The 14,158-nt window shown below is 43.7% G+C and overlaps 1 protein-coding gene across 1 annotated transcript; it reads left to right on the top strand.

Annotated features, from left to right (window-relative positions):
• Positions 1-8,240: 8,240 nt before the first annotated feature.
• CCR75_005689 (uncharacterized protein) lies at positions 8,241-10,926 on the top strand (the record flags this gene model as incomplete). Its single annotated transcript, XM_067963765.1, has 2 exons — positions 8,241-8,254; positions 8,406-10,926. The coding sequence occupies 2 exons, from the start codon at positions 8,241-8,243 to the stop codon at positions 10,924-10,926; spliced, it is 2,535 nt and encodes an 844-aa protein (XP_067815426.1).
• Positions 10,927-14,158: the final 3,232 nt, after the last annotated feature.

Below are 14,158 nucleotides of genomic sequence, written 5' to 3'. Positions count from 1 at the left end.
GCCGTTCCACCCCCTTTTTCTGAGTCGAGCTCAGAATTAATGTTTACAACATTGGAGTTAATTATCTCAGACATTCTCAAATCTAAAGCACTGACAGACTCAGTAAGTTATCCGCGCCAATAGCGCTTTTGTTGCCTAGCAAAGGTGGGTTTATAACTCTTTAAAGCTTTGCTAACAACATTACGCGTGGTGCCTAAGGTCTTAGACCTCCAATAGATTCATAACTCATGGCGTCCAAGCCAGGTCATACCAAAGATGAGATTATATATCGAATCCAAATCAAGAACGAGACAGCATTTCATAATGTCAAAGTCCAGAACCTTTTGCCTAAGCTTAAAGGAACTGGAGGAACAGTGCACGAGTCCCATTTGCTAAGCTAACAGTGATTGTATCAGATTCATGCGCTTTAAGGGCCTCAATGTATTGTTGATCAAGCATAATTGCAAGACGCCCCTGAGTCAATTAAAATTGACAATGGCTTATCAAAGCCCTTCACAGTCGCTAGATGAAATAACAAGCTCGGCTTGTACTCACGCCCCGTGCCATTACGCACCGAGCTAATTGCGGCTATGTCCTGTTTACAATCATCTCCTACAGGCTCAACAGAGCCTAGGTCTTCCACAGTAGGGCGCCCCGCACCTACTTGGTATCGACGTTTTCGTGCCTCGTATCAAATTTCTGGTATAGGTCGGAATCGGTGCTCTTTCGAGATATACACGTGTTTCGTAGGGGTAGGCCGGACGAAAACGTTTCGTGCTTCCGCACATATAACATCTACGGATTTTCTTATTATGTTCCACAGCTTGAAAAGCCTCTTCTTCTTCCTCGACGAGGCATATATTCATGGGTTCTGTTCTATTAGACGGTACACATGTGCTCGAAGCTTGATCGGTAAACAGGCGTGCTGACACAAGCCGACTTAAAATCGAACTCATCGCGTAGCGCTATGGCAACTGCCTCTTCGAAAGTAGCAGGATGAGACCGGAATAATCCCGTCCGGGCAACGACCTCATTAAGACCCCACATAAAAACTGATACGACAATTGTTTCGCACCGGGTCTTGATGCATAGATGCAATGAGGTCCTTAACTCCTCGACAAAGTCCTCTAGAGTTCGTTTACCCTTTTGAGTCACTAGGAGCCGTGCTTGTTAGCGATAAGCCTGATCAGGCGGTGCAAACATGCTGGTCGTTTGCTGTTTCAGCGAATCACATGAGGGAAAAGCGTCGTTTATGGACGTGGTGCACAATAATGCCCACTCAATGGCTCTACCACCGAGTTTGTTAATGGCCATAACACCTTTTGTCGTTATTTTAAGATCAAGGCGGAGGCAATGAACATATCCATCTGCTTAATCCAAGAAAGGAGATTTTCTCCCTCTTGCCCCTTAAATGTCTTTGCATTGACGACTAGAGGGCGAGCAATCGGCTCAGAATCAGGCACAGAGATGTATCTGGCCTACCAGGGAGGATTTATATCGCATGAAGGCTTCAAGACTTGTATGCAGGACCTCTTTTTCCTCGGATATAATGAACTCTACATGTTTAAGCCCTAATGCATTTTTGAGCTTGTCATGAGATGCGCGTTGCGCCTTTGAAAGCTCTGGAAACTCTTCCATTACAGTGAAGGTTGTCTTACAAAGACTCAGGCGTAGATTGACTAAGAGTACTACCAGGTGTAGCGGAGCTACCTCGCTCCTAAAGTCAAAGGAAGACTTTAGACTCAGAAAGTCTCTCAATTTTATAGAATTAGTAGGTTTAACAACTCAGGGAATCTTACAAGCGTGTAAGCTTAATATAATTCTAGTTCAAGGGATATAGGAGTTCGTAGAACCAAGTGGCAACTAGTGCCCAAAGGCTTCTATCTCCTACAGATCAATGCGCAAGCTTTAGGAAGGCACTAAACCCTTTAAGATCAAAAGAAGAACTGTACTTTATGTCAGCATTTAAATCTAAATATTATCCTAGTTAATTAAAAATTGATTCCGGCCGCCAAATTTATATCTGGCGGCGACCACATTTGTTACCCATAATAAATGGAATTCAAGTAAGTTACTATTTCAGAATAAGATAAAAGGGTATTTTACACATAAAGTTAATGTACCACAACAACGGTTCTCCAATTGATGTGTGTTCCATTACACGCGTACTTACTTCATTTATCTTTGGAATTGTTTTAAGTGGCACCACCGGGAAAGTTACATGTCTCAGACTTTTTAAGTCGATTCTTTGTCTATTAATGGATAGAATTTATCGCTCTGAACAGTTGACATACTGCGGTAAGCGCTATAACGCTCGGTTTGACATCTTATTGTCAGCAATTGACTTCTTGCATCATTTTACTTTCAAGTTTCAAGTATGTTTTCAAATCACCCGGCTCCAGAATCATCGGTCTGCATTCTTTTCAAATGCATTTCACCATCCTTTCATGGCATATCTGGTTCGCGTCACTCCTTCTTTTCATTTTAGACAGCATTTGAACAGACCTCTGCACTATCTTTTACTAAACTATTCCGTACACAAGGCACCTTTAACTAATTTATGCCGGATTTTTGTTGAAAGACTTAGACAGCTTTACCGTTCGCACTATAAAAAAAGCTTGCTAGTTGCACCTATATCACCTAGATTCTTACTTAATTCAAATATGGATACTTATTGATTGAAGAGCGGATCGGTGGTCACTTTCAATGATATCTTATATTGTACAGATTATGGAAAAATCAGTGGAACAAAATTCAATAATGAAATATTAAACCTTGCAGATAGTATGTTAAAAAAAGCTTAATTACCTCACTCTTTAAGTAAGAGGAAGACTTGTACATCTACAGAATTAATAAAGGCAACAGATCGAAGAGTTTCACAAGCTCGTAGAGCTTAAAGAGTTATGTTTTACGAACTCAATGGTTCGTAGATTCAAGTGGTACTAAGGCCCATGAGTATGTACCTTTGGAAGGTTTTGTACTCTTACTAATGAAATCGCAAGGGAACCAAGCTTAGTTTATGTTTCTGAATTGTATAATTCTGCCAACATATCTAAAAACAGATTCTGTGGTTTGAACATACGCAGATAGTTAATTTCTAGCGGATCTTAAGTCCACCTCCTTACAGCACTCGGGCAAGATACTAGAATAGTAAAGAAAGGCACTGCAAATTCTCGCGATCGATTTTATATGCAATCAAGTATATTATTCGAGCTGTCGACGAGTTGTCGATTCGCCTTAGCACCACTTTATTTTACCTGGCGGCTGCCACGTAAACTATCTATTAATAAAAGAAATTTAACGAAAATACCTAAATTAATGAAGAAAAGGGTATCTTACGCATAGTGTAAATTGTGGCGTCCTTACGGTTTAGCAACCCACAGTCTAATGGGTGTGATAACGTGTACCTTATAACCCCCATCAGACGGTTGAAATCGAGTTCTGCATTTCTTCTTAGAGGTTTGATACTCAACAGCTAAATCCACGGTTGTTTTGGCATATATTTTTTCGTATGACAACTAAACGTGGATCTTCGATTCCTCGCTACCTTTTAAAGACGGAAAGTATTAGGACTTTGATAGACGTACTCCGTACCTAAGCAAAAATAAGGAGTCCCCACCCAACACGCTTTCGCGTAAATACGAATCCTGCCGGACTCCAAAATCCGTTCCCAGAACATTGGTACATCCTTATCTTAAAATTCAACAACGCATAGGTGCTTCCGTCAAAGCGTTGGCGGTGCAATAGCACAAAAAGGCCATTTTCGATTGAGTATCGATGCAACCCCGCACGTAGTCATCTCGACATTTACCGTCCAAATGTTATACTCATTGCTTCCGATAGCTTGTAGCAAAGCCACACACTGTTCATCATTGGCATGTGCCAATTGAATCAAGTAATGGAGTGGTGACGTTACACGTGTGAAATGAGCCAGATCCTAATCTCGCCTGCATGATAATGCATCAACCAAAGCATTTTTTTTCAGGCTTTTTTTTTCACCTAAAAAGTTTTATTCAGCAAATGAAAATCAATCGAGCCATTCTCTGCGAGAGATGAGGCGACTTAGTCGCAGAACCTAAAGGCTCATGATCTGAATAGACTACAAAAAGCTAAGAGACTTGCAGATGTACCCTGAATTTGACAAGAACATACTTCATAGTAAGCATCTTCTCGCCACGAAGTATGCTCAGTGTCGTCACAGACAAGCTTGAAAGACCGATCAGGATTGGCAGAGCCAAAATCGGGGCATGGGCGAGGCTATCCCTTACTGTATTCAAAACGTCATTCTATGTGCTATTCCAGCATCATTTTGATTTCTTAACGTAGATTTGATAATGGCCGAGCCATATCCGCGTAATTTTTTGCTACATTTGTGCATATAGTTGGCTAAACTCTGCTACTCACTCAGGTCTTTTGGTTCTTAGGAACCGGCCAATTAACAACGGATTTAATTGTAGCAGGTTCTGCTCCCAGGCCTGCTTTTCCAAAGACTAACCCTAAGAAGAAAAAATCTTTTGCATTGAAGACGTATTTAGATACGTTGTCATACAGCTTATTTGTTCGAAGGCACTTACACACTTCGCAGAATGGGTTTCCACATCAGACCGCCACTTTTCCGTCTAGCTATGAATTAAACAGCAAATAAGTATGTGAATCTTCTAGATGATGACGCAATAATTGTGTCACTAGATGTTCAAAATAGCATTAAAAAGCCCTAAAGCGTAACTAGCCAATCCTACAGCATCCCACTAAGGCTGCTTACCGCTGTAAGCGGATGTCAGTAGCTTGCATGAGCAGCTGATAGTAATAATTGACTAAGTGAAGCGAACCGTTCCCTCACCAAAACTTTAGGAGAAGCAGCCATTCTAGGAATTGGTGTCTGTGCCGGTATAGTAGCATCATTAAGCTTACTGTAAGCATGTACAAAGCATTTACCGTTTTGTTTATGACATAACATGTTGGTGTCGAATCATTCCAGCCTCGTGCTTAACACAGAAGAATTCATCAATGACGTCACACTGCTCGTTTGGTGAACGCCAGTAAAATATCTGATTCCAGTAACCAAGTCAATGTAATGATGCACACTTCTATGCGGACGGTTAATTGTGACACACCACGTCTCGGAATTTTGGAACTTAAGAAGAGAATCGATTCGAAGGATCGTTAATGATCGCTGATCCACTCCACACATTTAATGCGTGCTGGGCATAAGCGCGAACATCACGCTGTCATGCTTGAGTTTCAGAAGCTCCGATCGAGCTCTGAACTCAGCCCTAGGAAAATTAGAGGTCTGTTTTTTTAGCCGAGTTTTAAAAGCCCCTAGCAACCCAATGACATATGGGTCGCGCAACATAAGGTCTAGCGCCCAATTTTTGCCACAGCCTGCCAAATTTGATTGAGCAATGCGACTTGCATTTGCTCGTCGACAATGTGACAAGCACTTATCGCATCTGCCAACTTGACGAATCCAGTATCAGGCAGATCTACGTACTCGTCACAAAGGACGAATACGTTGCCGATATTCGGTCAGCGGCAATAATTGCAGAAAACGAACGAGTTTTTAGCAGCTCATCGATGGGCGAAAGTGTTCGCGATGTGAAGACTCGGATTGAAAGTTATACTTCTTAATCCTAAGGGTCACTTAAGACAAATTCTTTATACAAGGATTCAATTGAATACAGGGATGTATTCCCTCAAGCAGTTCCATGCGAGTTGCCTAAGGATAAAGGCACTCGACAAGGATCGAGCTCAAACCGGGCTTGAAGTACTGTGTCATGAAGCAGTGGCCACTGCCTCGTGAACAAGTACTTGCGATCGATAAATTCTTTACCGATAGATTAAAAGCGGTCCATGTAAGAGAGTCAGCCTCCCCACATAGCTCTCCGACCTTCTGTGTGCAAAAAGCCAGAGGAGGGTGGCGGATAGTGCACGCGTTCAAGAAACTGAATGCTGCAACGGTACTGGCTCAAACGCCAATACCTAGATAAGATGTAATCATAGATGGTATGTCTAAGAGCACGATCCTTTCGTCTATGGATCTAATGGATGGGTTATATCAACTCCTTATGCGTGAACAGGACATCCCGTACACAGCAGTGAGCACTCCCTGTGGGATGCTCTGAGAATGGTAGTGATACCACAGGGGCTTAGTAACGCCCTGCAAAAAAACTCAACAGATGCGTAACGAATCTGTTGAGACCGGTGCAAGAATTCGCATAAAGCTATTTTTACGATGTGTTCGTCCATAGCCGGGCCATGGACGGTAAGACGGACGTGGGAGTTCATAAAACTCACGTTCGTCAGGTTCTTACAATTATGCGAGAATATAAGTTGTACGCAAAATCTCAAGAAGTGTATAGTCGCTGCAAGCAAAATACCACTTCTTGGGTGCGTCGTCGGTACACACGGCGAGCGCCCTGATTCAAAAAATATCAAGGTAATTACCGACTGGCCAGTTCCAGTCGATGTCAAGGGACATAGAAAGTTCCTTGGTTTAGCGGCGTACTTCCACAAGTACCCTCGCAATTATGCAGAGATGACAGTTCATCTCTCTCGTCTCTTTAAAAAGACGAGAAATGGCTATGGAACGCTGATTGTCAGCGTTCCTTTAAAGGTATCAAGCAAAGCTTGATGCAATCGCCTTCATGGCGATTGCAGACCATTCCATGGGGTCTGTGACGCCAGCGATTTCACAATCGGCTGTGCGTTAATGCAATACGATACAGACGGCGCGGAGCGCGTCGTCTATTGCCAATCGCGTCAGTGCAACCAGTGAACGCAATTACTTAGTGCATGACAAGGAACTACTTGCAATGAATTATGCACTGGCTAAGTTTAGGGTCTTTCTCCTCGGAGATAGACCGTTCATCGTATATACGGACCATGTGTCATTACGCACGGCCGTAAATAGCCCACACCTCTCGCAAAGAATGGCGAGGTGGCTATCCTTTTTCGCGGAGTATAATATCTCCGTGGAATATAAACCAGGACGACTTAATGTCGTTGCTGATGCGTTATCACGCCGACCCGATTTCGAGCCGGCTGCGCATTCCACTGTTGCAACACTCATTTCGAGTATTCCGTCGGCAACCTTGTTTGATGACATAAAGAAAGCCAACGCAGAAGATAATGACCTTCTGCGTTTAATGGATCATCTGATGAAATCATCCAATAAATATTTTAATGATCTACCGGCTGTATATCGATTGTTATCCGATGAGATACACAACACGCAACGGCTTATTGTATTACACAGCGTTGCCGGCGACACTCCACGTGTCGTCGTCGCAACTCAAAATGAGTTGCGCTTGCGTTTCATGTATGAGTGTCACGATGCACCAACGTGTGGGCTTCGTGGACGTGAGAAGACTTATCTCACAGTAAGTCGCGACTTTTACTGGCCCCGCCAGTATCAGTTCGTGCGCAAGTACATTCGTGCTTGCGAGGTTGTCAACGGGTGAAGCCTAGTCCTTCATCCCATGCACATCTCCTACCTCTACTACTTCTGGCAGAATGTTGGCAGTCCGTATCTATGGACTTCGTCTTCGGATTTCCCGAAGACGATCGCAAAATTAATTTTGTAGACAGATTCAGCAAGATGGTATATCTTGCTGCGGTACCAGAGTCAATCACGGCTCCGGGCTGTGCCCGCGTCTTTAACGACATGATATTCAAACTCAACGGTTTACCCCGTGAACTGGTCTCGGATAGAGATCTACAATTCACGGCGAAGTTTTATCCCGTGTTCCGATCTCTCGGAACACCGCTGACTATGTCAACTACTGATCATCCAGAGACAGATGGTCAGACGGAACGCGTTAATCGCGTCCTCGAAGAGATACGTCAAGGTTGCGTCCAATCGTATCCATATTGGACCGAGCTTTTATCGATGGTCGAATTCGTCATTAACGATTCGGGGCATGCGTCTACAACACATACCCACCCAATTAGAGCCGTTACATTAGTCGTTAGACTTATTAGTCCTATTGAACAAAGTGACTCTTTGAGTTAAGTCTACCTCTGACTTAGGAGCGAGGTAGCTCCGTAGCACCGGTGGCGAGATCGAAATTTTAAGAATGAACTGTTTTTCAAATCATTACGGTTGTGGATGGCCATTTCCAATTTGCAATGTGGTGAACTCCATTTGCATGTAATTGGCTAAGCGAAAAATAATCTTGATAAGACAAATTTAACAGGTAAGTTATTACTTTTAATGTCGAGGAAATATTAAGATTAGCAATACGAAAAACCTCTCCAGCAGAATGCATCTTAAAAGGTAAGTAAACCCAAAGGTTTGACTGAACGTACAAAATGATGGCAATGCTGCAGCCTCCGAGTGCCTCCGAGATGACCATGGCAAGACTTCGTAGTCTTTCTTCCTGGTTCCATACACACTAATCGTTTCTATGCTCTTCATAGACCGATAGTGCGATCTTCGAATACGAAGAAGCGACCGCGCGCCAGCCATTTGCCATCCAAACGTGGACTGCATTCCTTCGCGCGTTGGCTGATGCCCCTCTCACCGCCAGATGTAGTATCTACGAGCGTGCGTTGCAATTTCTTCCACGTAGCTATAAGCTCTGGAAGCTCTATTTGGACGAATTCTACGATAAACAAGTGCGAGGACAGCGCGTGGATGCGCCAAGCTTCGGCCACCTCGTGGCGCTTTATGATCGTGCGCTCACCCAGCTTTCCACGATGCCGAAACTGTGGCTAAATTATCTTCATGTCTTGAATGAAATGCGGCTAGTTACAGGGCGCCGCCATGTCTTTGATAGAGCGCTTCGAGCGCTGCCAATTACCCAACACCATCGCATCTGGACGCCGTATCTGGCCTTTATAAAGCAGATTGGCGTGTCTCGTACGGCCGTGCGGGTGTATAAGCGATATCTCATGCTTGAACCGTCCAAGCGAGGAGAATTTGTCGATTATTTAGTCTCAGTCGAGCAATACGGCGAGGCGAGCTTGCAACTGGTACAGCTCATTGAGGCAGTACAGGAGAACACCTTGAGCATCGACCGCACACTCCATAGTATGTGGATGCAGCTCTGCGATATGGTCTCGCAGCATCCGACGCGTGTAGCTCAGTCGCTTGATGTCGAAGCGATTCTTCGAAGTGGCATGACTCAGTTTAGTGATGAAGTCGGTCAACTTTGGTGCTCGTTAGCAACGTACTTTGTGCGCCTTGGCTCGTTTGAATCCGCACGTGATGTGTACGAAGAGGGCATTCGTACTGTGCTGACTGTACGCGATTTCAGTATGATTTTTGACGCCTATGTCAAATTTATTGAAGCCATGCTAACAGCAGAGATGGAATTGGCAGCTGGACCGCATGAAGACGACCAAGAGGATGAAGACGATGAAATGGACCACCAAGCTCAAGTCGATCGGTTGCTAAAAGTGTATGAAAATATGGCCGAACGACGGCCGCTGCTATTAAACTCTGTCCTGTTGCGACAGAATCCACACAATGTGCGCGAGTGGGAAAAGCGCGTCGAGCTGGTCAAAGCCGACCCAGGCAAAGTCATACGAACGTATGCTGAAGCTGTTAAAACGGTAGATTCCGTCAAGTCTGGTGGACGGTTGCCTACTTTATGGATTCAATTTGCCAAGTTTTACGATAGCCACGGGGATTTAGACAATGCACGGGCAATTTTCAAGAAGGCTATCGATATTAAATATCGTACGTTTCAAGAGCTTGCGTCAGTGTACTGTGAGTGGGCCGAGCTGGAAGTGGGGCGCGAAAACTTTGATCAAGCACTTGCGATTGTGCGCAAGGCTTGTACGACGCCACCTTCACGTACGCTGCGTCTTCGAAAGCAGCAAACATTTACGGCCAAGGATAACGTGCATTTAAGCGTAAAATTGTGGACTTTACGTCTGGATCTCGAGGAAAGTCTTGGTGATCTTGAATCAACCCGTGGTGCTTACAATGAAATTTTTGAGCATAAAATCATTACGCCACAGATGGTGCTTCACTTTGCTGCCTATCTAGAGGAGAACAAATATTTTGAAGAATCATTTCGTACTTTCGAACGCGGCTTGGCGCTCTTTCCTAAATTTCCACATGCAGGTGATTTGTGGCAGACGTATTTGACACAGTTTGTAAAGAGATATGCTGGTTCAAAGGTCGAACGCACCCGCGATCTGTTTGAACAAGCTATTTGTGCTGCCCCAGACAAGTCTGTACATTTGTACTATGAAATGTATGCCGATTTTGAAGAACAGCACGGCATGTTGCGTAATGTCATGACGATATACGAACGTGCATCCGACGCTGTTCCTGACAACGAAAAGCTTTCAATTTACAACAAGTTTGTCAAAAAGGCTCAAAAATTCTTTGGTGTTGCAAGAGTTCGGGATGTATACGAGAAAGGTATTGGTAAACTACCCGACAAGTACGTGTCCCCTTTGAGTCTAAAATTTGCCCAATTGGAGACTAAACTTGGCGAATTTGATCGAGCACGAGCGATTTACTCTCACGCGTCTCAATTCTGCGATCCACGTCATCACGAGAAGACGTTCTGGAAGTTGTGGCATGAATTTGAAGTCTCGCATGGCTCTGAGCACACGTTTCTTGAAATGTTACGTATTAAGCGCTCTGTAGTGGCTCAGTACTCTCAGGTGAATTACGTCACTTCGGAATTCGCTCCTCAACATGACGATTCGTCAAAGATTGCTGGAATGGTTGCCGCTTCGGTGCCAGCATCGACACGAGCAGTTGCTGGTGATGCCATGGCTGCTTTAGAAGCTCAACTTGATGCAGCTCCCGCTGATGAACAAGATACCACAGAAAAGAGGAAGGGACAGACTATTGAAAATCAAATGGAGCGGAATGTACGTCAGAAGCAGGTTGTGGAAGTGGCAAATGAAGAAGAGATTGATTTAGATGACGAAGAAGGTGAAGAGGCTGATGGAAAGACTGACATTGGAGAGCTCGCAATTTAATCGACTTTACATGTTCAAAGTACTTAGGTGTCAGGGAAGATTATATATTTGCGTTTTTTCTTTTCACGGATGTGTCCTTTTTTTAAATCAAGAGCAATCTCTTTTGATAAATCCACACTTCTAGTTGACTATCCTTTAGAACAAGAGCAATCTCTTTTGATAAATCCACACGTCAAGTTGCTTGGTAAAGCTTAACATTCTCACAAGGCAACTGTAGTATAGCAATGTAGGTAAAAGACATTAGTATCAATAGAATGCATAGAAGAAATTAGAAGAAATACACGTACATGTTATTATATAACATGTACATCTAAGAATTGTTTATAAGACAATTTAATTATCACAAATCATTAAAGAAAAATAACATTTGTTTTGTTGAGTTCGTCGAATTTAAGACATTAAATTATTTTCGATAGGTTCCATTGCCTTGATTTGAAGATAATCAATACGATTAAATATTAAAAACCTGGACGATTTCGGACCTTTAACAATAACTAGATGTCTGTTGGCCTTCAATTACAATTAGATGTCAGCTCAAGTAAAATTTAATGGAGGTCTATACTTGTAGAGTAGTTACTTGTGGTCGAGACCGTAAAACAAAAATGAGTATATTGATTGAGTATGTTATTAGTGAGCAAACTGATCTCACGTCCATTCATTCCTTTGAAACGTTGCTGGCCATTCGTTCCTATTGACATTTAATTTGTGACCACGTTACTTTCTTTCTGTTGTGTGTCACAGCAACAAAAATGGCGGATGCACTATCAGGCAGAATAGCGCTAATGAACCCCAAACATCAGTTCCATTTAGGCTTAAAATGTCTGACATTGACGCTGTTTGAACCCGTGACCTCTCGATCAAGCGCTAGGGCTAGAATAAAAATCAGACATTGTAACTGAAAGAAAAATCAGATTAAATAGGATGAGTCGTAGAATATCTCAGTCAAGGGCTGAGTAGGTAAAGGTTATGTGGACGATAATATATAACCGACTTTCAACTGAGCTACAATGTGATTAGAAATTCCTCGCACTTTTGCTCTAGATCTGCGTACAAATTGGTACAAACACTAAATCAAATGCAAACAAAGCCTATCATTTCCTACATGTTTTCTACATATGTAGTTATAGAGTTGCATCATCATCTTCACACTCTCGTTTAATGTTTGCGCTTGGTGTTTGCTTAAAGGTGCATCTTGAGACTCACCCCAAACTTGCTGTGCTTGTCCTTTGCAATCGCTTTCGTCAGTCCATCAGCCACCATGTCTTCCGTGGGTTAAACTTTAACTCGATTATATTGCGTTCTACCTTTTCACATAAGAAGTGAAACTTGTTATCGATGTACTTGGCTTGAATGGCAGACGGGGTTCTTCAACAGTGCAACACATCCATGGTTATCTTGGCAGATCGTTGTGGCTCCGTCTAATTAAACTTCATGTCCTTCAGCAACGATCGGAGTCAGACCGCTTCTTGATTTGCGTTGTTGAGACTCATTTACTCAGCCTCTGTGCTCGAAGTCACAACCGTTGGCTGCCGCTTCGACTTCCATGAGATAACGCTACCGTTCGGGAAGAGACGTATCCAATTGTCGAGCATCGTGTACCCAAATCGCCATCCCAGTTGACATTAGCAAAACCAATGATCTCTCTCTTGCTAGCGCCATAGAATACAATCCCAATGTATTGAATTGTCTATAACTATTTTGGGGTCCTCTTAGCTGCAATCTAGTGCGGCTTCTGATAGTGTTCGCAAAACTTGGCCACCTCAGCCACAGCGATGCACGTTGCTACATACATGAGCGCTCCCGATAGCTCGCGATGAGGAAACTTATATACAAACGCTTCCTTGGCCGTTGGTTTCACAAGCTTCGAGCCACCGTCTGCTAGAGTGTATACTTCCTTGCACTTAACTTTCTTGTCGATGCGAGACTTCTGTGAAAGTCGCTTGATCTATGCGCGCTGATTTATCATGATCACCTTGCAGCTACTGTTGGAATGGATTTTGAATCCTAAACAGCACTTGAGCTCTGCAGTTCCTCGGTGGGGAATACTTATTTCAATGTGCATTTTATTGTTTCGATATGCTCTGCGGGTTTGCCAAAAACCATCAAGTTGTCTACATATATGATAGCAATGATATATACCGCCATTCACGTCCGGACAGACAAGCATGGGTCTGCCGCAGAGCAATTAAAGCCTTGGTCCTCCAAATGCTGATTAGCTTGTTATTCCACTGACATGCAGCTTGCTTGGTTCCATGCAATGCTTTTCCAAGAAGACATTTTTGAGCTGGTTTGTCCGAGATTTGGAAGACGTCCGGTTGATCCATGTAAATCTCTTCTTCGATTTCACCGTAAGAAATGCTGTCTCACATCAACATTCTCTGCTTCGATATCTCAGTCCCGGTAATTGCTAGTGCAGTATTTATTGACTCCTTTCGAGCCACTGGAGCGAATGCGTACACGTTATCAATACCGGGATGTTGCGTGAATCGTTTTGGCCACGAGCCGTAACTTGAATGATAATAGATCCATTCAGGTTTTGTTTGATTCGAAAGGACCACTTGCGCCCGATTGCATTATGTCCTTGCAGCACATCCACGAGCTCTCACGTCTTGTGCTTGTACAACGATTTATTTTCGCTCTTCATCGCTACAAGCCACTGATCCTTGTATCTGCTACTTAGAACCTCACAGTGCGATGTTGCCTGCTCACCATTAATGTTCTCGGCGTTGAGGTAGATATGGCGCGCCGCAATTGTCTGTTAAGTCATATAAGAATACTCCTCGCGGTTAGTTTAGCCACTCCCGCTCGTAGCGCACAACACCACGCTTCTTGCGTACCGGACGCAACATTCGTTCTTCCTCACCATCTATACCTGGAGTGCTTGAAGCTCGTGAAGGTACGTGTTCCGAAGGCCCACCTTGACTTTCATGTGTTTAGCTCGGGCATAGTGGTGGTGTCCAAGGCTCTTCTGGTGGCGACGTCTCACCATTTAAGCTGTCGCTCTCTACCGAGACAATATGTCTAGGACACCCTCGATTTGGCTCGTTTCGTGAATCCTTGTTGCTTGCTCATTAAAAGTCACGCCCACATTCTGTGGATTTTATGGCACGGTATCTTCCTGGTTTGATACCGCGTCTGCAACTGATAGCTTCCGTGCGAGTGTTCCGATACTCACCACTATTTCCACTATGCAGCATCTTAATTGTCGTTCGTGCGGACATTCCACTTCCTC

Source organism: Bremia lactucae, linkage group LG1 (genome assembly GCF_004359215.1).
Source record: "Bremia lactucae strain SF5 linkage group LG1, whole genome shotgun sequence".
Taxonomy (NCBI): Eukaryota; Oomycota; class Peronosporomycetes; order Peronosporales; family Peronosporaceae; genus Bremia; species Bremia lactucae.
The sequence above is the reverse complement of the archived record's forward strand: the minus strand, read 5'-3'. Positions and strand labels throughout refer to the sequence as shown.